General features: G+C 47.8%; 1 protein-coding gene and 2 long non-coding RNA genes across 52 annotated transcripts in view; 1 reads left to right on the forward strand and 2 right to left on the reverse strand.

The window, feature by feature from the left end:
* Positions 1–1,237: 1,237 nt before the first annotated feature.
* Positions 1,238–23,633, reverse strand: part of STAT3 (signal transducer and activator of transcription 3) — an 85,726-nt gene continuing 63,330 nt past the window's right edge. For 9 of the 50 annotated variants that reach the window (XM_077971701.1, XM_028836497.2, XM_077971693.1 and 6 more), the window contains 16 exons: positions 23,217–23,375; positions 22,999–23,091; positions 20,498–20,557; positions 18,767–18,796; positions 18,574–18,667; positions 18,430–18,477; positions 15,059–15,142; positions 13,892–13,990; positions 13,640–13,775; positions 12,198–12,250; positions 11,885–11,979; positions 11,629–11,768; positions 10,906–11,115; positions 5,387–5,429; positions 4,995–5,107; positions 1,238–3,692 (listed from right to left, as the gene is read on the reverse strand). In XM_077971701.1, coding sequence (XP_077827827.1) covers positions 3,637–3,692; positions 4,995–5,107; positions 5,387–5,429; positions 10,906–11,115; positions 11,629–11,768; positions 11,885–11,979; positions 12,198–12,250; positions 13,640–13,775; positions 13,892–13,990; positions 15,059–15,142; positions 18,430–18,477; positions 18,574–18,667; positions 18,767–18,796; positions 20,498–20,557; positions 22,999–23,091; positions 23,217–23,375 — 1,513 coding nt within the window. In that variant the 3' untranslated portion in view covers positions 1,238–3,636. Of the gene's footprint in view, positions 3,715–4,964; positions 5,108–5,386; positions 5,430–10,902; positions 11,151–11,542; positions 11,769–11,884; positions 11,980–12,197; positions 12,251–13,639; positions 13,776–13,891; positions 13,991–15,058; positions 15,143–18,429; positions 18,478–18,573; positions 18,668–18,766; positions 18,797–20,497; positions 20,558–22,998; positions 23,092–23,216; positions 23,376–23,633 lie in introns of all 50 variants that reach the window. The other 41 variants (XM_028836495.2, XM_028836492.2, XM_028836494.2 and 38 more) reach the window with 17 other exon arrangements.
* On the reverse strand, positions 6,470–8,758 carry LOC144335722 (uncharacterized). The gene is made up of 3 exons (XR_013406845.1): positions 7,837–8,758; positions 7,712–7,788; positions 6,470–6,549 (listed from the first exon to the last, which is right to left on the reverse strand). It is a non-coding gene; the product is annotated as an uncharacterized LOC144335722 (long non-coding RNA).
* LOC144335726 (uncharacterized) lies at positions 18,991–20,485 on the forward strand. Its single transcript, XR_013406849.1, has 2 exons — positions 18,991–19,304; positions 19,647–20,485. It is a non-coding gene; the product is annotated as an uncharacterized LOC144335726 (long non-coding RNA).

The following is a 23,633-nucleotide window of genomic DNA, read 5'->3' on the forward strand; positions in this document are numbered from 1 at the left end:
CGCTGTCATTTTTAGTCTTAAATTTTAACTCTGCCCGACTGTCAATGCTTCTCAGAGGGGTAAGGGGCCAGTTTAAGGGGCACAGATTCCCTAAAATGCAGGGGACTCGAGGTTTGGGGAAAAGATGGAGATGGGCACGGGTGGGCAGAACTCTGACCCAGGCCTCTCCTTAGCAGCTGCTGCTCCCAGCAGCCTCGAAGCTGGCGGCTGAGGGCCCGGGGCCAAGATACTTCTCAACCCTCCAGGCCAGGGGCAGTCCCAGAGCCACAACGTCCCATCCTCCTCCTTCCCAGAGACCAGCAGGTGGCACCACGCGGCTGCGTTGTTTTCAGCTGGCTGCCGGCGACTGTGTGAGGCGGGGGTGCAGGAGGGGGACTGGCTCGCCCCGGCTGGACCCCCGCGCCGCTGGCTGCGGCCAGTCTCTGCTGTCGCTGGGGCCCTTGGGCGCAGGAACACGCACTCCCCGGGCGGGGCTGGGAGCCAGGTTTGCGGGCAGGTTCCTTCTGAGCTCAGAGCTCAAGTAAGGGAGGGGGGCGGCTCGTGGGCCCCAGGAGGGAGGCGCAGGGGGCCCAGAGCAGGGGGCAGGCGGGGGTGGGAGAAGGGAGGAGGGGAGGGGAAGGGCAGGTGCCACCGCCCCACCGGCTAATCTGCTCCATCTCTGCAAGGGAAGGCGCTAGCTCCTAGCTCCCAGGCGCGTCTCCAGGGCGCTGGGGCATGTGTAGGGGTGGGGAGAAGCCCTGTGGGTGCCCGTGTAGCTGAGATCAGAGCGCCTTTCCCTGCATTATCACCGCTGGCTGCCTGGAGGCCCTGCAGCCACCACCGGGTGTCTGCCTGTTGTCCCCACTCGGTGAACTGAAGGCAAAGTGATAAAGGAGCCAACTGTGGAAGGGGAAGCCTTGGTGCAGTGGGAGTATCTAACCCCCAACCCCGCTTAGGTGGCTTATCTGACTCCAGACAGGACGAGGCCGCTCTAGGGGGTAGGAGGGGGGTGGGGAGGGAGGCCTCCACTCTTACACCTTTCTGCCGTTGGACTATTGACCTCCTGCTCCTCCAGGCACCCCTTACCTCCGGGCTGGTGGCTAACATAAGGGGATGGGGTGGGGGACTAAGGCAACCACCTCCTCTCAAGACCCTTTCCGGCCCCCATCCCAGGCCCCGCCTGTGTGTGAGGCCTCCTCAGAACTTAGGCAGGGGAAAAGGAAGCCTCCACCAGCCAGACAGAGCTGCCATGCTATCAGACGGTTCCTATATAACGTTTATTTCTGGAAGTTAAAGTAGATACAGCAATATACCAAAAAAAAAAAAAAAAAAGACAACCCCACAATAATATAAATTTTTACACTATGAAGTACACATTGGAATTTGAATGCAGTGGCCAGGACAGCAGCTTATAAACCACCTTATAGGTAGGTAAGCAACCCACGGGATTCCCTCAGCTGGGCTGGGGACGGGCAGGAGGGCAGTGGACAGGAAGCGGGCAGGGCCTGAGGACCCTGTTCTTTAAGGGGCCAGAACAAGGCTCAGCTCCTCTCAGAACTTTTGCTACAATCAGAGTTAAGACCAGATACACATGCTACCTAAGGCCATGAACTTCATAATATCTGCTCCAGAGAAGCCCGAACCCTTTCCCGAGGTCCCTATGATTTAAACCCAATGGTAAGCCCAAGACTCACCTTCCTAAATATTCTCTCTGTTTATCAGTTAAGCTTATTATGTACTGAAGAGTGTTGCTGGAGAAGCGAGAGCTCTGCAAGACACATCAACTGTCTCCAGGCAGGAGGACTGGGGCGAACCCGGTTCATCTTAGAGAAGGTCCTCTCCCACTTAATTCAGAGACCAGCTAATTTGATCTAACAATCAGAATTCTACAGAAACTCTGATCAGCTGAGGCAAGGTGGTTTTGAGTCGCCAAATTCGGCCATGCCTCTGGGTCAGAGGCAGCCCACCCAGCACGTGCTAGGTGTTCCCATACGCACAGGAGAGGCAAGCTAGCTGGCCAAGGCGGGCAGACAGGGAGGCCCTCTACCTGTTCTGTCTCACCTGTGGGGCCCCAGCAGGGAAGAGTCACCAGCCTCAGAGGGAGGCCAGCTATAACCCTCATACGAGGGCAGACTCAAGTTTATCAGTAAGCCTTTGCCCTGCCTGAACTGACTGCTGGAAATCACCAAGAAACTGGGCTAAGAACCATATTCCCTGAGCTCAACCAGACACGTCGCTGGGGCCCCATAGTCTGCATCATATCCAACTGGTAACTTTCTCCCCCTCTTCTTCCATGAGGTCCTGAGACCAGGATTCCTAAAACAAACAGGACGAGGGACCTTCAGACATGGGAGGAGACATGCCACTAGCAGGGTCAGGGGAACTGGGGTCGGGAGGGTGGGGCAAGAAGGAAGCCCAAATCAGAAGTATCCCAGCCCTGATAAGGCACCCACAGAAACAACCTAGCCTCTGAAACAGCAGATCAAGTCCAGGGAGAAAGGGAGTCAAGGTTGTAAGCACCCTCTGCCCAGCCTTACCCACTAAAAGACCAATACATTACAAAGGAAAATAGAAGTCTATTTATAAAAAAAAGTCTAAAATGCTTAGATTCTCCTTAAACCTTCCTATTTCAACATCAAAGGCCAGGCTGCAGCTTCAGATGTCTTTTAAGGGTTTGACCTGAAGCCTGTTTCAGGGGTTATATAAATTATCAACCTGAAGGAAGCTGAATGCTTAAAGCACCAAGGAGGCTGTTAACTGAAGTTTCTTTTTCTTTTCTTTTTTTTTTGAGATGGAGTCTCACACTGTTGCCTGAGTTGGAGTGCAGTGGTGTGATTTTGGCTCACTGCAACCTCCGCCTCTTGGGTTCATGCCATTCTCCTGCCTCAGCCTCCCGAGTAGCTGGAACTACAGGCACCCGCCACCACGCCCGGCTAATTTTTTGTACTGTTAGTAGAGACGGGGTTTCACCGTGTTAGCCAGGACAGTCTTGATCTCCTAACCTCATGATCCACCCACCTCGGCCTCCCAAAGTGCTGGGATTACAGGCGTGAGTCCCTGCGGCCGGCTGCTGAAGTTTCTTAAATACAGAAAGGCTATGCTGAAACAGTGTTTTTTGCCCTTTAATTGTTCTTATTTCTTAATTTAAAAAGAAACCTAGGGCTCAGATAGTCCTATCTTCTATTTGGATGTCAGCAAGGTTAAAAAGTGCAATGCCAGGAGTATGTAGCTACAGGTGGCCTGTGGCATTTGCTTACAGAAACAGGCAGAAGGATGCCGCGGGCACCAGGAGGCACTTGTCTAAGAACAACAACAACAATAACAAAAAGCTGCTGAGAAAGGAGGGCAGGGGAACAAAACAACACAAGACATTTCCTTTTTCTCCCTCTAGCCACCCCCCGCCACATCCCCCGATCACGGGTCTCAGAGAACACATCCTTATTTGCATTTACATAAAAGCAGATCACCCACATTCACTCATTTCTCTATTTTTAAAAGTGCCCAGATTGCTCAAAGATAGCAGAAGTAGGAGATTAAAAAAAATCTGGAACCACAAAGTTAGTAGTTTCAGGTGATCTGGGGTTTGGCTGTGTGAGGGGTGGCGGAACACAGGTAGGCGCCTCAGTCGTATCTTTTGCAGCTTCCGTTCTCAGCTCCTCACATGGGGGAGGTAGCACACTCCGAGGTCAACTCCATGTCAAAGGTGAGGGACTCTGGAGGGACAGACAGGGAAAACTAGTTCAGTTGTCCACCCTCTGCAACTGGCAGGCCACGCCCCCAGCCCTTCAGAGGATAGGACCCAGGCTACAACTGCTATCCAATCTCCTGTCCCTTAGGGCCCAGGGATGGTCAGAAAAGCCAGATTTACTCTCCTCCCTAGAGGACCCTGCCTCTGGAAGGGCCCTTTCTCCTTCCTCCCTTAACCAATTCCCAGATCTCCATGTTTACAGAAGATCTAAGGCTGTCCTTAGATCTTCTGCCCTTGATCTACTGTTTAATTCAGGAGCCCCAAGACACACGTGGCCACCAAGCATTGGAGATTTGGTTTGTCCAAACTGGGCTGTGCTGTGGCTGTCAAAAGCCCACCGGATTTTAAAGACTTAGTATGAAAAAAAGAGTAAAAAAAAGGTCTCAACTTTTTCTTTTCTTTTAGTTTAGTTTTGTTGTTTTGAAACAGAATCTCACTCTGTCACTCAGGCTGGAGTGCGGTGGCACGATCTCAGCTCACTGCAACCTCCACCTCCCAGGCTCAAGCAATCCTCCTACCTCAGCCTCCCCAGTAGCTGGGATTACAGGCATGTGCCACCACGTCCAGCTAATTTTTGTATTTTTAGTAGATATGGGGTTTCACCATGTTGGCCAGGCTAGTCTTGAACTCCTGACCTCAAGTCATCCACCCGCCTCAGCCGCCCAAAGTGCTGGGATTACAAGCGTGAGCCACCCACCCAGCCTCAACTTTTTCTGAAATGTTAAATTTTTTTTTTTTTTTTGAGAGGGAGTCTCGCTGTCACCCAGGTTGGAGTACAGTGGCGTGATCTCAGCTCACTGCAAGCTCTGCCTCCAGGGTTCACGCCATTCTCCTGCCTCAGCCTCCCAAGTAGCTGGCATTACAGGCGCCCGCGACCGCGCCTGGCTAATTTTTTGTATTTTTAGTAGAGACGGGGTTTCACCGTGGTCTCGATCTCCTGACCTCATGATCCGCCTGCCTCGGCCTCCCAAAGTGCTGGGATTACAGGCGTGAGCCACCAAGCCTGGCCTGAAATGTTAAATTGACAGTATGCTGGATTTACTGGGTTAAATAAAATACACTGTAAAAATTAACTTCGTCTATTTCCAGTGTGGCTGCTAGATTTATACCCGCACGTGGCATTCATACCATTTCTTTTGGAAAGCAATGCTCTAGAACCTCCTACCATTCTGAGTGACCAGCTCTCGGTGTGTTGTACATGTGAGAGCATCATACAAAGGGGACCAACTTCCCTTACAGGGACAAAGTCTGTCAACCAAATACTCACCAAACTGCCCTCCTGCTGAGGGTTCAGCACCTTCACCATTATTTCCAAACTGCATCAATGAATCTAAAGTGCGGGGGGACATCGGCAGGTCAATGGTATTGCTGCAGGTCGTTCTGTAGGAAATGGGGGGCAGCAGGAGGGGAAACGGGGGGTTGACAAGACACAATGGAAAAAAAAAAAGAACAAAACACACACACACAAGCCATCAAACTCTGGTCTCCAACAGAAAAATAAAAGCTCAAGCTCTTTAAACGCACAAGGTCACTGTGAGTACTAAACATAGCCCAGGGGCTTCCGACCCTCGGCAGATTAACTCTCACCCAGTGTCCTACTCCCAGGGATAACTGAGGATATTAGAAATGAAGGCAAAATTGGGAAAGGAAGCCACTTACGGTGTCACACAGATAAACTTGGTCTTCAGGTATGGGGCGGCGCCTGGGAAGAAGAAAACCAGTTTTCTTACTGACTGTGACTTCGCATTCAGTAAGCAGAGCCGGAGGAAGCCATCTGCCTCAGCTGGACTGATTTGAAACTCACTCCATCCTCATGCCAAGATTGTCTGGAAAGCTCCATCCGCCCCTCAGCGTTGCCCGCCCTCATCTATACTATTTGATGTCCTAGGCACTAGCAGCTTTGAACCTCAGTTCTTTGCACAAAGCTGTCCTGAGCTGCAGAGGCTTTTCAGCATAACCTTTTCCCACCTGAGCCTAGACTAATGCCAACCTTGTGTCCATTCTTTCCCTAGATTATGTAAAAGTTTAACAGCCTCCATGTAGTCTAAGGATTCTATTCTAGCCTGGTCATATCTCTTAGATAACTTCTCTGAATGCAGGAACCAAGCCTGCGTAGTCTTTGCCTGGTGTACCAACATCACCGAGTCTTTAAAGAACATGGAGACTGCTAATGCTTGTGGTTCCAAAGCCAAAGGTTATATCTCCTATTCCCACCAGCACTAATCTGGCCTCTACCACATTTTTGGATGAGGGCATAAGTAACTTCCTAGTTGGATAAATACATCAATCAGGAAGCACCAAAGAGAATATGACTTTGTAGGGCAGTACAATTGCTTCAACTAGACCGGAGACCTGGGTCCAGGTACATCTTCAATAGCTAAGAGACCTGGAGCAAGGCATGGTCTCTCTTTTGTTGTTGTTGTTGTTGTTGTTTTGAGACAGAGTCTCACTCTGTTGCCCAGGCTCAAGTGCAGTGGCACAATCTCAGCTCACCGCAACCTCCTGCTCCCGGGTCAAAGCCATTCTCCTGCCTTAGGCTCCCAAGCAGCTGGGACTACAGGTGGCACCACCATGTCTGGCTAATTTTTGGTTTTTTTTGAGACGGAGTCTTGCTCTGTCACCCAGGCTGGAGTGCAGTAGCGCCATCTCGGCTCTCTACAACCTCTGCCTCCAGGGTTCAAGTGATTCTCCTTCATCAGCCTTTTGAGTAGCTGGGATTACAGGCATCCGCCACCATGCCTGGCTAATTTTTTTTTTTTTTTTTTTTTGTAATTTTGGTAAAGACGAGGTTTCACCATGTTGACCAGGCTGGTCTTGAACTCCTGACCTCAGGTGATCTGTCCGCCTCACCCTCCCAAAGTGCTGGGATTACAGGCATGAGCCACCACGCCCGGCTTAATTATTGTATTTTTAGTAGAGACGAGGTTTCTCCATGTTGGCCATGCTGGTCTCAAACTCCTGACCTCAAGTGATCCGTCCACCTCAGCCTACCAAAGTGCTAGGATTACAGGTATGAGCTATCATGTCCCAGCCTTGGCCACAACGCCCAGCCCATGTTCTCTTTTATGTATAAAATAAGAGGGAGGGGGAAGAAAAGGTTCCAATTTTCTATGAGCTTTGTCATTTACAATTCTTGTTCTACAGTTAGAAATGCAATGATGGGAATAAAATGAATTTTAGATGCTGAATGCTTACACCAAGAGGTCAAGGAACCTTGGAGATACTGACATGAAATCTGGGGAATTCAGATGAACAAACCATTGAGAAGGCATGGGGCAGGGTGGGGTGGGCTGAGAACAGCACAGTCATAAAACATGAGGCTTAGAGAGAACCTGAGGGATCAGAAAGCATGATGACCATGTGAAAGAGGGCACTGCAGAGTGGCTCTTGGGCCGCCATCTGAGTTTACTTTGGGCCAAGAAACTGATCAATTCAGTGCAGAATTCAAAGGAGCTACTGAGGCTGGGCTCCAGTGTCTTATAAATGCAACCGTTTTGGCCCAGCCCTTAGGGAGCTGACACCCTAGACAGAAAAGGATTTAATTTTCCAGCAATCAAGATAGCTGAGGCCGGGCACAGTGGCTAACGTCTGTAATCCCTGCACTTTGGGAGGCTGAAGCAGGTGGATCACCTGAGGCCAGGAGTTCAAGATCAGCCTTGCCAACATGGCGAAACCCTGTCTTTAATGAAAATACAAAAAGTAGTTGGGCGTGGTGGCATGTCTGTAATCCCAGCTACTTGGGAGGCTGAGGCAGGAGAATCACTGGAACCTGGGAGGCAGAGGCTACAGTAAGGTGAGATAGCACCACTGCACTCCAGCCTGGGAGACAGAGTGAGGCTGTTAAAACAAAACAAAAACAAAAACAAGCCCGGGCACCGTGGCTAACCCCTATAATCCCAGCACTTTGGGAGGCCCAGGAGGGAAGGTCACTTGAGGTCAGGAGTTCGAGACCAGCCTGGCCAACAGGTGAAGCCCTGCCTCTACTAAAAATCCAAAAATCAGCCAGGCATGGTGGCACATGTCTGTAATCCCAGCTACTCAGGAGGCTGAGGCATGAGAATCTCTTGAACCCGGGAGGCAGAGGTTGCGATGAACCCAGATCACGCCACTGCACTCCAGCCTGGGCGATAGAGTGAGACTCAGTCTCAGAAAACAAAAAAAAAAAAAGCGGAGAAAAATGGCTTCATGTGTGGCTGTGTACAAGGCTGTAAACATACTTTATCTAATTTGTGAGAGGCTCTGAAACTCTCCCTCAAGCCATAAGGAAATGCTGTGTGGGCTTCCAGTAGAGAAGGAAGAGAGAAGAGTCTTGGGACGATAATCTAACCTTGAGACTCTCATACCATAATACTCTTACGATGGAAATAGAGAGGAAATGGTCACATGCTCATCTTCCTGAAGGCACCCATTTTATAATAACACAGGGACACCGCCACATCCGTCACTACACTCACACGGAGTCCCTCAGGGCATACTCCTCTCAGCAAGGCAGGCAAATTACTCAAGTAATTAGTTCCTTTCTCCTGATGAGTGCCTTGGCCCCTGAGGAAAGGCTGACATTGCTGGGCAGGAAAGGACCTGGCCTCCCAGCCCACAGGAAGGGCGATGGTAATGGAGGATGCAGCCTCAGACTGGGAGGTGAGACTGTGAAAGCAAAATGAGTCAAAAGGACCAGCCGTGGGACCCCAATGTCCTCTGCAAAAGGAACAAAGAGCCGTGTGGCAGGGGCTGATAAACAGATCTCCCAACTGAAGCACACGTGGAAAGAGAGATAGGCGGCAGACAGGAAGTGAGCAACTCCTACAGCGGGAACAAGACTCAGGACCCCAGCAAAGGAGAAAGGCAACAGTCAATTAGCTGGAACTCCCTCTTCCAAGCCCCATTCTGCCCCATCCCAAGAAATCCCTTGGAAGGAATTCCTAGGAAAAAGTGGGGGGGAAGTTTGCAGGTTTCTGTGTGTATGCCATTTGAACAAAAACAGTTTTTTCAACAGCAACTGGGGCAAGGCACCAACCCTAAAGGATCACATTATAAGAGTCCATCATTAGGCCAGGCACAGTGGCTCATGCCTATAATCCCAGCACTTTGGGAGGCTGAAGCAGGTGGATCACCTGAGGTCAGGAGTTCAAGACCAGCCTGGCCAACATGGCGAAACCCCTTCTCTACTAAAAATATAAAAATTAGCTGGGTGCGGTGGGGGGCGCCGGTAGTCCCAGCTACTAGGGAGGCTGAGGCAGGAGAATGGCGTGAACCCAGGAGGCGGAGCTTGCAGTGAGCAGAGATCGCGCCACTGCACTCTAGCCTGGGCGACAGAGTCAAACTCTGTCTCAAAAAAAAAAAAAAAAGAGTCCATCATTGGCTTTATGATTATAGAAAGTTAAATAAAACAAAGAATGGCAAATCAGAGACTCCCCATCAGGACCTGCACAGAGAACCCAGAGAGTCAAAACAGCAAGTGCTGAATGGGAACTCAGGGCCGCCTCCCCACACTGAGGACAGCTCCAGAGATTACGGTTTTTTTTTTCTTTCTGTGTGTGTGTATGTGTGTGTGTGTGTCGTGGGGTCTTGCTATGTTGCCAGGCTGGTCTTGAGCTCCTGGCCTCAAGCAATCCTCCTGCTTCAGACTCCCAAAGTGCTAGGACTACAGGTGTTTTGAACCCCCATGCCCAGCTGAGATTACAGGTTTTTTTTTTTTTTTTTTTTGAGACGGAGTCTCGCTCTGTAGCCCAGGCTAGAGTGCAGTGGCCGGATCTCAGCTCACTGCAAGCTCCGCCTCCCGGGTTCACGCCATTCTCCAGCCTCAGCCTCCCGAGTAGCTGGGACTACAGGCGCCCGCCACCTCGCTCGGCTAGTTTTTTGTATTTCTTAGTAGAGACGGGGTTTCACCGTGTTATCCAGGATGGTCTCAATCTCCTGACCTCGTGATCCACCCGTCTCGGCCTCCCAAAGTGCTGGGATTACAGGCTTGAGCCACCGCGCCCGGCCGAGATTACAGGTTTAATGTAAAACAGTGTTTTTAATTTCTGGGTTTTTTTTTTTTTTGGCGAGACAAGGTCTTGCTCTGTCACCCAGGCTGGAGTGCAGTGGTGTAATCACGGCTCACTGCAGCCTCAACCTCCTAGGCTCAAGCACCAATCCTCCCACCTCGGCCTCCCAAGTAGCTAGGACTACAGGCACAAACCACCACACCTGGCTAATTAAAAAAAAATTTTTTTTTTGTTTAGATAGGGTCTCACTATGTTGTCTAGGCTGGTCTCAAACTCCCAGGCTCAAGTGATCCTCCCACCTGGGCCTCCCAAAGTGCTAGGACTACAGGCATGAGCCACTGTGCCCAGCTAAAATAATTTATATGTAACATATAAATACATATCCTCTTACACATTAAAAAATACCTCTTACACATTAAAAAATACACATTCTAAATACCAATACCTTGCCCCTCCACCCAGTCACTGTCTTCCCCTTCAAACATGATGCTCCCAGCTCTTCTACTCTGGTGTAAACCATACTCCCATGCGGCTAATAATAATTTCCTCCAGAAACCCTTTCTTCAGACCACCTGGCACACTGACATGGTTCAGTGACAGGCAAAAAGCCATAGGCTGGGCTGAAATCTGGGCCTCAAACCTTCTGGCATCGACTAAGAAGCACTGTGCCAGCTGAGCATCCGTTAACTGCCCTCACTTTCCCTTCTCGTGTTTTTGGCATGTTTCGGGGGACGTATGTGTATTAATCCCCTCTTTATTTGTATTTTTTGACACAGTGTCTCACTCTATCAGCCAGGCTGGAGTGCAGTGGCACGATCACCGCTCACTACAGCCTTGAACTCCTCGGCTCAGGTGATCCTCCCACCTCAGCCTCCCAAGCAGCTATGACTACAGATGCGTGCCACCACACCGGGTAATTTTTTTGTATTTTTTGTTGTCCAAGCTGTATCCCCTCTTTAGACTCATGCACTCTCTGTGGAGCAGGAACTGCACTAGTCTAACTGATTCTGATTCTCCTCTCAAATCCCATCGGTCACCCCAACAAAAGCACTCACTACAGTTCTTTCCCATAAGGAGAAATAATGATCCCCCAGGTTATTCAGGCATTTGCCTATCTATCCTCCAAGGATCCCCAAATTTCTAACTTTTCCCAAAAATTAAATGCCAGGAACATGGAAAATCAACAACTACCTGGGTCAGCTTCAGGATGCTCCTGGCTCTCTGGCCGACAATACTTTCCGAATGCCTCCTCCTTGGGAATGTCAGGGTAGAGATAGACCAGCGGAGACACCAGAATATTGGTAGCATCCATGATCTTATAGCCCATGATGATTTCAGCAAATGACATGTTGTTCAACTGCTGCTTGGTGTATGGTTCCACGGACTGGATCTGGGTCTTACCTGTCACGGGACATGGGAAGGAAAGATCATGGAACCTACAGCTAGGTCATCTCAGAGAAAACTGCCCATTTTTTCTTTTCTCGAAGGGGAAAAAACTTAAGCCACCCTAGTGTTGAGACCCTGAACACACTGTTCAGTGAGTGGCCTGGCACGGTGGAAATGTTCAGGCTGGCTTCTAATTTAGAAGAGGCTACCAGTTGGGTCATAGAAAATAAACTTGAATGTAACTACTTGTGTAAGATATATTAACAGGACTAAGTAGAAAAAGGGATGAAGAATACAACTTAAATTGCAAATTTCTCAACAAATAGTCACTGGAGCAAGCAAAACAAAGACAAATCAATCCTTCAGCTAGAAGGATTTAGAAGTCACCCAAATGTGTTTTGCGAGTCTGAGTGAGGCAGGGAGTCGGTGCCATCTCCACCACAAGGGGGCAGTAGGTGCTTGGAACTAGCAGCGGTGATGAGGCCTCAGCAGCCGCCAGCAGGTGGGGTGGGTGGGAGCCTCCCTTACCACTGATGTCCTTCTCCACCCAAGTGAAAGTGACGCCGCCTTCTTTGCTGCTTTCACTGAATCTTAGCAGAAAGGTGCCTGGAGGCTTGGTGCTCAAGATGGCCCGCTCCCGCTCCTTACTGATAAAGCCCATGATGTACCTGGAGCCAAGGAGGAGGAACAGTGTTGTTACTGCTAACAGGGCATCCATCCCCTGCCACTGGCTTGCTGAGAGCAGGGGACTTGGTTACATCTGTGCACACTCTGTCCAACCTACCCTTCATTCCAAAGGGCCAGGATGTACTTTTTCACAAGGTCAATGATATTGTCCAGCCAGACCCAGAAGGAGAAGCCCTTGCCAGCCATGTTTTCCTGCAGAAAAGAGTAATGGGAAAGCCAAGTCTGCTGCCATCCCAGCCTTTCCCTTCCTAGGGGCACAGTGCACCACCCAACTCCTCAGGCCCATCTACCCTCAGGCAGGTCCTACTGGCTGCTGGACCAAGAGTTCAGGGCCTTCAAGCCAGAGCCCTCCACGACAGCCGTGCAGGTAGGCATTCCCATTCCCACGAGAATTTTACAAGATTGCTTACTTTGCAAAATTTAGCCCATGTGATCTGACACCCTGAATAATTCACGCCAGGTCCTGAAGGAAAAGAAAAAGAATCAACTAGTACATTTTCCGCTTGGGGTCAAGAGGTTATTTCTTAAAGCAGAACACACACACATTGGTCCCACAATGGGCCACAAAATCATTGGCTTTCACATCTTTGAACGTGGCCACCGTTGTGTGTGTGCACACACGAGGACAAACACTACCCCATCATTTGACCCACTTTTGTTGTTGGGTAGCCCAGCACGGATAGGGGGTGATGTAACAAGTCCCCCTGCTCTTCCCAGCCTCGGGTGGCGGGCTGGGGACCAGCAGCAGCACTAACAAGCTGACATCAGGTGTCAGACAGGTGTATTTGGTGGCAACAGCTTTATTAGGACAAAGCTACTTCTAGCCCAGGTAGCACATAAAATATTCCACTAATTATTATTTTTTTTTTTGAGACGGAATCTCGCTCTGTCGCCCACCCTGGAGTGCAGTGGTGCAATCTCGGCTCACTGCAAGCTCCACTTCTTGGGTTCTCGCCATTTTCCTGCCTCAGCCTCCTGAGTAGCTGGGACTACAGGCACTCGCCACCACGCCTGGCTAATTTTTTGTATTTTTAGTAGAGACGGGGTTTCACTGTGTTAGCCAGGATGGTCTTGATCTCCTGACCTCATGATCCACCCACCTTGGCCTCCCAAAGTGCTGGGATTACAGGCGTGAGCTACCACGCCTGGCCTCCACTAATTATTTTTTAAAAACCTAGCCTAGGCCGGGCATGGCGGCTCACACCTGTAATCCCAGCAATTTGGGAGGCCGAGGTGGGCGGATCACGAGGTGAAGAGATGGAGATCATCCTGGCCAACATGGTAAAACCCCATCTCTACTAAAAATACAGAAATTAGCTTGGCGTGGTGGTGGGCGCCTGTAGTCTCAGCTACTTGGGAGGCTGAGGCAGGAGAATTGCTTGAACCCAGGGGAGGCAGAGGTCGCAGTGGGCCGAGATCGCACCACTGCACTCCAGCCTGGGCAACAGAGCGAGACTTGTCTCTCAAAAAAAAAAAAACAAAAAAAACAAAAAAAACCTAGCCTGTAGTTTATTAAAGAAATAGACAGGGAATGTCAAGCCTTTAGTGCCACCTTCCAACACACATTTAAAAGATCTTCTAAGGTTAGTTGGAGTGGGTGAATGAGACAGCAACCAGGAGAAAAGAAATCCACCTCCCACCTCAAAAATGATCACCTCGACTGAAAACTGCAAACTGTCTCTGTACCCCAACTCCCCAACTCGATGGAGCCCCTGTTTCCTGGCACCAGCACAGCACCTTGCTCAGGAAAGAAACATGGCCTAACGCTCAGTAGACATGACCCAAATGAATAGCCCTGTGGGCCGGATCCCTTTTCTGGGCAGGCGGGAGGGAGAAGGGGTTAAACGCAGACCCAAGAGTTTCTCCGCCAGTGTAGTCAGCTGCTCGATGCTCAGTCCTCGCTTGGTGGTGGAGGAGAACTGCCAGCTCAGGACCTCGGCCACTTGATCCCAGGTTCCGATTGGGGGCTTGGTAAAAAAGTTTACGTTCTATTGGAAAGAACACATTTGCTTGTTTAGATGAGGGATGGTGCTCATTGTCTGTACTAGGTACCCATACATCGCAAGAGATCCCGGGGTACCAACTAAAAGGAGGGGGTACTAACCTTGGGGTTGTTGGTCAGCATGTTGTACCACAGGATGGACGCCCAGGCATTTGGCATCTGACAGATGTTGGAGATCACCACAACTGGCAAGGAGTGGGTCTGCGGAGGAAGTGGGGACTGAGCTGGGGAGGCAGAGGGGCTCTCACAGACTCGGAAATCTCTTTGCCTGTATTTCACGGGGCTCAGAATGAAAGGACATGCCATAAATCACACCTGCTGCCAACTCTAGGCGAGGAGTGTGAGTCAGCTCAGTCAGCACTCAGAGTGGAAAAAATGCCCAGCGTGGCCACACAACTTGGGCTGCTGTTGGAACATACCGGTCCCTTGTAAAACCTGACTTGCTCAAAGCTTGACTCACAGTCCACAGATTCCCCATTTTTAAGACCTTGGAGGCATTTTCCAAGGCTTGAAGCTGTATCTTCACGTGAAACAGGGAGGTCTCAGGAATCAAAGACCAGGATTCCCGCTTTTCTAGGTCTATCTTAACTTAAAAATCAAGAAAGTTGGGAAAAGAGAATGTCATCGCCACAATTTTCTGTACACTAAACACAATGGCTGCTAAGACTCTTATGCCCAAACTTTATAAAATCAGCTCTAATCAATTTCTTTTTTTTTTTTTTTTTCTATTTTTTGAGACGGAGTCTTACTCTGTCGCCCAGGCTGGAGTGCAATGGCACAATCTCGGCTCACTGCAACCTCAGCCTCCCGGGTTCAAGTGATGCTCCTGCCTCAGCCTCCCGAGTAGCTGGGTTATAGGCACATGCCACCACGCCCAGTTAATTTTTGTATTTTTAGTAGAGATGGGTTTTCGTCATGTTGGCCAGGATGGTCTCAAACTCCTAACCTTGTGATCCGCCTGCCTTGGCCTTCCAAAGTGCTGGGATTACAGGGGTGAGCCACCACGCCCAGCCAATCAATTTCTAAATAGAGATTTTCATATCAAGTTTGCTGAAAGCTGAGTATACACACATCTTCTAAGCACTCAAGCAAGACTTTATTCTCAGATGCGATGCCAAGGATTTTTTTTTTGAGAAAAGTAAGCAAAAATAAATGCAGTGTTAAGCAAACAGTAATCATTCCACCTTCTCTTATAAAAATACCAGTGGAAGATTTTGTCCTGAGTCACCTCTGCATGTAGCCTCTCACCAATTCTGCTGCAGAACTCACCTCTAGGTCAATCTTGAGGCCTTGGTGATATACCTCTGTCTCAAAGGTGATCAGGTGCAGCTCCTCAGTCACAATCAGGGAAGCCTGCAGTAACAAGAAGGACACTCTTAGGCCAGCTGTGGTGGCTCATGCCTGTAATCCCAGCACTTTGGGAGGCCAAGGCAGGAGGATTGCTTGAGCCCAGGAGTTCGAGACCAGCCTAAGCAGCACAGCAAAACTCCATCTCTGCAAAAAATACAAAAATTAGCTGGGTGTGGTGGTGTACACCTATAGCCTCAGTTACTCGAGAGGCTCAGGTGGGAGGATGGCTTGAGCCTAGGAAATGGAAGCTGCAGTGAGCTATGATTGTACCACTCCACTCTAACTGGGGCAACAGAGTGAGACCCTGTCTTAAAAATATATATATAAAAATAAAAGGCTGGGCATGGTGGCTCATGCCTATAATCCCAGCACTTTGGGAGGCCGAGGTAGGCGGATCAAATGGTCAGGAGTTTGAGACCATCCTGGCCAATAATTTGGTGATTAGCTGGGCGTGGTGGCGGGCACCTGTAGTCCCAGCTACTCAGGAGGCTGAGGCAGGAGAATCGCTTGAACCCAGGAGGCAGAGGTTGCAGTGAGCCGAGATCGTGCCACTGAACTCCAGCCTGGGTGACAGAGCGAGACTCTGTCTAAATAAATAAATAGATAGATAGATAGATAGATAGATAGATAGATAGATAGATAGATAGAAATAGATAGATAGATAGATAGATAGATAGATAGACAGACAGACAGATAGATAGATAGAGAAGGATGCTTTTCCTCAGAGAGAATGGCATTCAGTACTAACAGTCACAGCCAAGAAAAGGGACATGCCAAGCCTCACCACACCAAGAAGTGTTAAGTCACCATGTGGTCACAGACAAAGTGCCAGGGACACAACTTGCTTGGCACTTAATCTCTTCAACACCAAGAAACTCCAATGCTATCATCCTCAACCTAATCCCTTACTCATTTTGTATTATAATATTATATAGATCCAATCGGTTATTTGTAAAATACGTAAGGCACAAAGAATAACAAAACAATGTGAACCCACCATTCAATTTCAGGAAAAGTCCACCACTCCTGAAATTCTCTGGGTGCCCTTCCCCAACCCCATCCCCCTCCCTCCTCCCTCAGAAATAACTGCTATTTGTCTTTTGGGTTTATCATTTCCTAGCCTTTTTTTTTTTTTTTTTTTTTTAACAGGTTTACCATATTTGTTTATCTAAGCAATGTAGGTATTGTTTAGTTTGGGACGTCTGTGAACCTTACACATATGGACTCCAATGAATTCTTTTGTGATTCACTTTTCACTTGATGTGAAATGAAGCCACATGGTTATGTGTATCTGCAATGTATTCCTTTTCACAGCTGCGTAGTATTCCATTGTGTCTACACCACAAATTATGTATTCATTCTAATGTTGATGGGTATTTATTTGGGTTGCATTTAGAGCTTAGAATCAGGCTGATTTCCACTTTATACATGTCTCCTGGGACATATATGCAAATATTTCTCTGCTATTAAATCCTGGGAATGGCACTGTTGGTTTACAGGGTATGTTCATTTTTATACCGCCAAATTGTTTTCCAAACTGACTATAATAATGTCTTACATCAGTACAGCAACCTTATTTTAAAGAAGAGCTGTCAATGAATTCTCAGAAATTGAATTCTAGGCGGGGCACAGTGGCTCATGCCTGTAATCCCAGCACTTTCAGAGGCCGAGATGGGTGGATCATGAGGTCAGGAGTTCAAGACCAGTCTGGCCAATATAGTGAAACCCTGTCTCTACTAAAAATGCAAAAATTAGCCGGGCATGGTGGCGCGTGCCTGTAGTCCCAGCTATTCGGGAAGCTAAGGCAGGAGAACTGCTTGAACCCAGGAGGCGGAGGTTGCAGTGAGCTGAGATCATACCACTGTACTCCAGCCTAGGCAACAGACTAAGACTCCGACTCAAAAAACAAAGAAAAAAGAAATTGAATTCTAATTCATTTTTAATACTCTTTTTCTAATTATAAAAGTAATATATTCAGTTTAAAATGCAAATATCACAGAGACAGTCTAGAATAGCCATGGACACAAACAGCAGCACTAATACATAGCACTGCTGGGTGTATATTCCTCCAGAATTTCTTAATATACATATGAATACACATGAGAGTTTAGTGTATTTTTAAAACACATATACTAATATACTATTCAAATTATTTTACATTTTGCTTTTTCTAAACATGTCATGTACATTTTCCTGTATCATTGCATACAGGTTACTTCACTCTACTGTCAAGTAAAATTCCACATTTTTTAAAAGGACTGCTATCTTATTTTATTTCATTTTATTTTATTTTAGAGACAGAGTTTCACTCTGTTGCCCAGGCTAGAGCGCAGTGGCAAAATCTCGGCTCACTGCAACCTCCACCTCCTGGGTTCAAGTCATTCTTGTGCCTCAGTCTCCCTGGTAGCTGGGACTACAGGTGCGCACCACCGTACCCAGCTAATTTTTGTATCTTTAGTTGAGCCGGGGTTTAACCATGTTGGCCAGGCTGGTCTCAAACTCCTGACCTCAAGTGATCTGCCTGCCTCGGCCTCCCAAAGTGCTGCTGGGATTACAGGTGTGAGCCAGCATGCCCAGTTAGAACTGCTACATTTTAAAGAGGAAGAATTGTTCAGGGGACAAATGTGAGAAAAAGAACAGGACATCACAATTTTTAAAAATGATTAAAAACTAGCTTTCAGTCACATTTACCTTTTTTTGTTTGTTTGTTTTTTAAAAGTTTATTCTTGACAATAAGAAGCCAATAATCTGAATCAATGAAAAGCAGAAAATAAGGGGGATAAAAAACAAGATGGGTTTTTGTTTGTTTTATTTTATTTACTCTTTTCCTAAGCAAGCTAACACAAGGTGGTCATTTATTTTAAAGTTTAACTCAGATCTGTTGATTTTACACCCCCCTATCCCACCTCAGTGGGAGAGAAAAACAGGGCACTAAAAACGGAGCCAAGCAGGGTCAGCCGCAGGAGCTGGATGGGGAATTTGGAAAGCCCCAGGCAAGGTGGAAAGCTACTTTATAACACATGGGTGTGGAGAACAACTCAGCTAGGGACTTTCCACTTCTCCTTAAGGAGGAGCCAACTCCCAGACATTCATGGAAATGTTCCAAGCCAGAGAGCTTCATGGCACATGGAACTTCTGTTCATGTCACTCTGGCCTGCTCGGACTTTCTGGAATAACTACAGCTGAAAGAACAGGTTGATGTTTCTAATTCTGGGGATTAAGAAGGATCTTTACCCCTTTCTCCCTCAAGGAAAACACCCCAGTTGTCTTTCATCCCCAACAAAACTTACATCACAATTGGCTCGGCCCCCATTCCCACATCTCTGCTCCCTCAGGGTCTGTAAGAAAAGAAAAAGCCAGGTGTCCTGTGAGGCTCTCCCCAGCCCACTCCCTCAGCCAGAGGCCCTTTGTGAAGGCGAGCTCCTCCCACATACCAAGTGTTTGAATTCTGCAGAGAGGCTGCCGTTGTTGGACTCTTCCATGTTCATCACTTTGGTGTTTGTGCCCAGAATGTTAAATTTCCGGGATCTGAATCACAGGAGAACAATCAACTATGTAGGCGACCGAGTAGCCAGAGGATGAAGTTAGGTTAAATGGAACAAAAGGAAGCCTCTAGGCTGAACTTACCCTCTGAGAGCTGCAACATCCCCAGAGTCTCTGTAAGAACACAGACCATTGTTAGTAAAACAGGCTCCGTGTTTCTTCAAAAAGCCTACTTTGACCACCTGTTATTTACTCTCATGAAAAAACCTCTGTGCTCCTGGGCATTTCTTTAAAAAACGTAACACCTTTGTGTAGTAGGCACAGTTGGTTGCCTCCCCATAGGAAGGGGGGGAACCTATGTTTCATATTGCATATGTACTTATTAAACCTATCACCTTCATCAACTCCCTGATTTCATTATTTTCCAGTGCATTCTCATGAAATTTCCAGATAATTATATCAACTAAAAATAAGTATGCATTTTCTCTTTTCTTTCTTTTTTTTTTTTTGAGACAGAGTTTTGCTCTTGTTGCCCAGGCTGGAGTGCATAGCGTGATCTCGGCTCACTGCAACCTCCACCTCCTGAGTTCAAGCGATTCTCCTGCCTCAGCCTCCCGAGTAGCTGGGATTACAGGCATGCGCCACCACACCCGGCTAATTTTGTATTTTTAGTAGAGACAAGGTTTCTCTTTTTTTTTTTTTTTTTTTTTTTTTTTTTTTTTTTTTTTTGACACGGAGTCTCGCTCTGTCGCCCAGGCTGGAGTGCAGTGGCCGGATCTCAGCTCACTGCAAGCTCCGCCTCCCGGGTTCACGCCATTCTCCTGCCTCAGCCTCCCGAGTAGCTGGGACTACAGGCGCCCGCCACCTCGCCCGGCTAGTTTTTTTTTTGTATTTTTTAGTAGAGACGGGGTTTCACCGTGTTAGCCAGGATGGTCTCGATCTCCTGACCTCGTGATCCGCCCGTCTCGGCCTCCCAAAGTGCTGGGATTACAGGCTTGAGCCACCGCGCCCGGCCAGAGACAAGGTTTCTCTATGTTGGTCAGGCTGGTCTCGAACTCTCGACCTCAGGTGATCTGCCCGCCTCAGCCTCCCAAAGTGCTGGGATTACAGGCGTGAGCCACCGTGCCCGGCCACATTTTCTCTTTCTAATGTCTTCAAAGGGTATGTGTATTTTACATCCTGAAAGGTATTATGAAATTTTGAGTATTCCAATATATGGTAAAGTGCGGAACAATTAAAAAAAAAGAGATCTATTCTTTCCACATGCTATGTATGGAAAGAATATATAACAACGTTTCAGTCAACAACAAACTGCATATATGAAGGTGGTCCCATAAGATTATAATGGAGCTGAAAAATTCCTTCTTCATTGAGATGTGTTACAATTGCCTATGGTATTCAGCACAGTAACATACTGTACAGGTTTGCAGCCTATGACCAGCAGGCTCTGCTACATAGCATAGGTGGGCAGTAGGCTCTGCCACCCAGGTTTGTGTAAGGACTATATACTCTACAATGGTTGCACAACAAAATTGCCTAACGATACATTTTGCAGAATGTATCCTAGTCATTAATTAACACATAATCTCAGTCTTATATATAACATGCATGAATGACATGTACAAGTAAAAAACTAAATAAAGAAAAAGAGGGACTGGTAGTCACAATAGCAACCATAAATCACATCTGTACCCCCAGCTTTGTGGCTTTGTTCAGGCACACAAATGACAATGCACCCCAAGCCTTTTGAAAACTTTTGTACACAAAATGAAGATCTCTGAATAAAGACAGAGTCTCTAGTTCAAATGATGTCTGTCAAAGTACTCATTTTTCCATTCCTCATTTGAAAAAAAGAGCTAAGATAGAAGTACTTACTTGTCAATGCACACTTTAATTTTAAGTTGATAATTTAACTCAGGGAATTTGACCAGCAACCTATTTAAAAAGAAAAAATCCAATGAAAAAAAAAGTCAGTAGACTCTTCCATAACTTTTCTTAAAGAAATGTAAAATTCCTAATTCTTCATTTCTAATAGGTAAATAGGCCAAGCTGTCTGTAATTATAGACTCACATCTACAATCTCAGCACTGTGGGAGGCAAAGCTGGGAGGCTCACTTGAGCCCAGGAGTTCCATAACAGTCTGGGCAACAAAGCGAGAGCCCACCTCTATAAAAAATGTAAAAATTAGCAGGGTGTGGTATCATGTACCTGTAGTAGCAGTTACTCAGGAGGCTGAGGCAAGAGGATCACTTGTGCCCAGGAGTTCAAGGCTACAGTGACTTATGATCATGCCACTGCACTCTAGCCTGGGTGACAGAGCGAGATCCTCTCTCTCCCGATCTCTCTTTTATTCCTTTTTTTTTTTTTGAGACGGAGTTTCGCTCTTGTTACCCGGGCTGCAGTGCAGTGGCACAATCTCCATTCACCACAACCTCTGCCTCCTGGGTTCAAGTGATTCTCCTGCCTCAGCCTCCCAAGTAGCTGGAATTACAGGAGCGTGCCACCACATCCAGCTAATTTTGTATTTTTAGTAGAGACAGGGTTTCTCCGTGTTGGCCAGGCTGGTCTCGAACTCCCGACCTCAGGTGATCCACCCACCTCAACCTCCCAAAGTGCTGGGATTATAAGCGAGAGCCACCGCGCCCGGCCCCTATCTCTCTCTTTAAAAAAATTAAAATAGGGCCGGGCACGGTGGTTCATACCTGTAATCCCAGCACTTTGGGAGGCCAAGGCGGGTGGATCACAAGGTCAGGAGTTCAAGACCCACCTGGCCAAGATGGTGAAACCCCATCTCTACTAAAAGTATAAAAATCAGCCAGGCGTGGTGGCAGGTACCTGTAATCCCAGCTACTTGGGAGGCTGAGGCAGGAGAATCACTTGAACCTGGGAGGCGGAGGTTGCAGTGAGCCTCTACACTCTAGCCTCGGTGATAGAGCAAGACTCCATCTCGAAAAAAATAAAAAAATAAAAATAGGCCAAGCATGGTGGCTCACACCTATAATCCCAGTACTTTTGGAGGCTGGGGCGGGTGGATCACCTGAGGTCAGGAGTTTGAGACCAGCCCGGACAATATGGAGAAACCCCGTCTCTACTAAAAATACAAAAATCAGCCGGGCATGGTGGAGTGTGCCAGTCCAGCTACTCAGGGAGACTGAGGCAGGAGAAGCACTAGAACTCGGGAGGTGGAGGTTGCAGTGAGTCCAGTTCACACCACTGCACTCCAACCTGGCCGACAGAGTGAGACTGTCTCAAAAAAAAAAAAAAATTAGCTGGGTATAGTGGCAAGCACCTCTAGTCCCAGCTACTCAGGAGGCCGAGGCACAAGAATCACTTGAACCTGGGAGGTGGAGGTTGCAGTGAACTGAGATCACACCACTGCACACCAGCCTGGATGAGAGTGAGACCCTGTCTCAAAAACAAAGGATGAATATCGCCCCTTCAAGCCAAAGGTACTGAGAAAACGCCTGAGAACTAACAACTTAAAGCTGTGAGAAATTCGCAAAAGGACAATCAAAGCCATATAATGAAAAATATTTGGCCGGGCGCGGTGGCTCAAGCCTGTAATCCCAGCACTTTGGGAGGCCGAGACGGGCGGATCACGAGGTCAGGAGATCGAGACCATCCTGGCTAACACAATGAAACCCCGTCTCTACTAAAAATACAAAAAAATTAGCTGGGCGAGGTGGCGGGCGCCTGTAGTCCCAGCTACTCGGGAGGCTGAGGCAGGAGAATGGCGTAAACCCGGGAGGCGGAGCTTGCAGTGAGCCGAGATAGCGCCACTGCACTCCAGCCTGGGCGACAGAGCGAGACTCCGTCTCAAAAAAAAAAAAAAAGAAAAATATTACAGGAACACATGCTGGCATTTTGTTCTATTAATCCTGAAACCCAACACCATACTAAGTTTCTGAAGAGGGAAATTTCGCTGCAGAAGGTCAAAACGCCAGCACACCTGTTCTGACTTGAGTGTGAAAGTAACACCTCACCCTACAGGCCCACCACCCACCTGCCCTGGGGCCTCTCAGCTTCCCCATCACTAAGCCTTACTCTTTCCCTTAAAATCCACAGGGAAGCATAGCCTCAAAGAACAGAAAATAGATGACATTATTTTGTCCCTTGGGCAGAAGGAGAAGCTGTGGTCTGAGACTCCAGGTCTGCAATCATAGGAATATGCCCAGGTACCTTCGAAAAGATGACTGCTCTTTTGCTTTTGACATCAGAATCAGAGAGCAAGCAGCTAGTATGGAAACAAATTTCATACGCACAACAGTGTACTGCCTGTGACACCACACCTGGAAAGAATGACCCTGGCCACCAACTCTACCCTAATGGTGTCCCTCAGTAAAATCTCTACTGGAAACAGGAGTGGCGTGGCCTACCTGACTTTGGTAGTGAACTGGACGCCGGTCTTGATGACAAGGGGCCGGTCGGGATGCATGGGCATGCAGGGCTGCCGCTCCACCACAAAGGCACTGAGGAAAGAGAAGACGGGCTCACACGCCACGGCCGCGACTGGAAGTCAGCCCGCCTCTCACTCTACCACATGAGTCTTTAGGTGTTTTTTAGATGAGGGAAAGGGACAAGGATGCTAAGTTACCTTTTCATTAAGTTTCTGAACAGCTCCACGATTCTCTCCTCCAGCATCGGCCGGTGCTGTACAATGGGGTCCCCTTTGTAGGACACTTTTTGCTGCAACTCCTCCAGTTTCTTAATTTGTTGACGGGTCTGAAGTTGAGATTCTGCTAATGACGTTATCCTGCCAATAAATTAAGAAAGGTGTTAATTACCAAAGTGAATGTATATAGGTGAGATGGAGAAGGGGCAGGAAATACTGGAGACACGGAGACCTCTACAATAAGAACAAGGAATATTTTTAATTGTGGTGAAATATACATAGCATGAAATTTACAATTTTTTATCTTAAGTTTACAGTTCAGTGACATTAAGAAAAGAGGAATTCTTCACCACGTTGGGTGGATGCTGAAAATAAATAAATAAATAAATAATTTGTTAT

The sequence above is a fragment of the Macaca mulatta genome, chromosome 16, assembly GCF_049350105.2.
Source record: "Macaca mulatta isolate MMU2019108-1 chromosome 16, T2T-MMU8v2.0, whole genome shotgun sequence".
Classification (NCBI taxonomy): Eukaryota; Metazoa; Chordata; class Mammalia; order Primates; family Cercopithecidae; genus Macaca; species Macaca mulatta.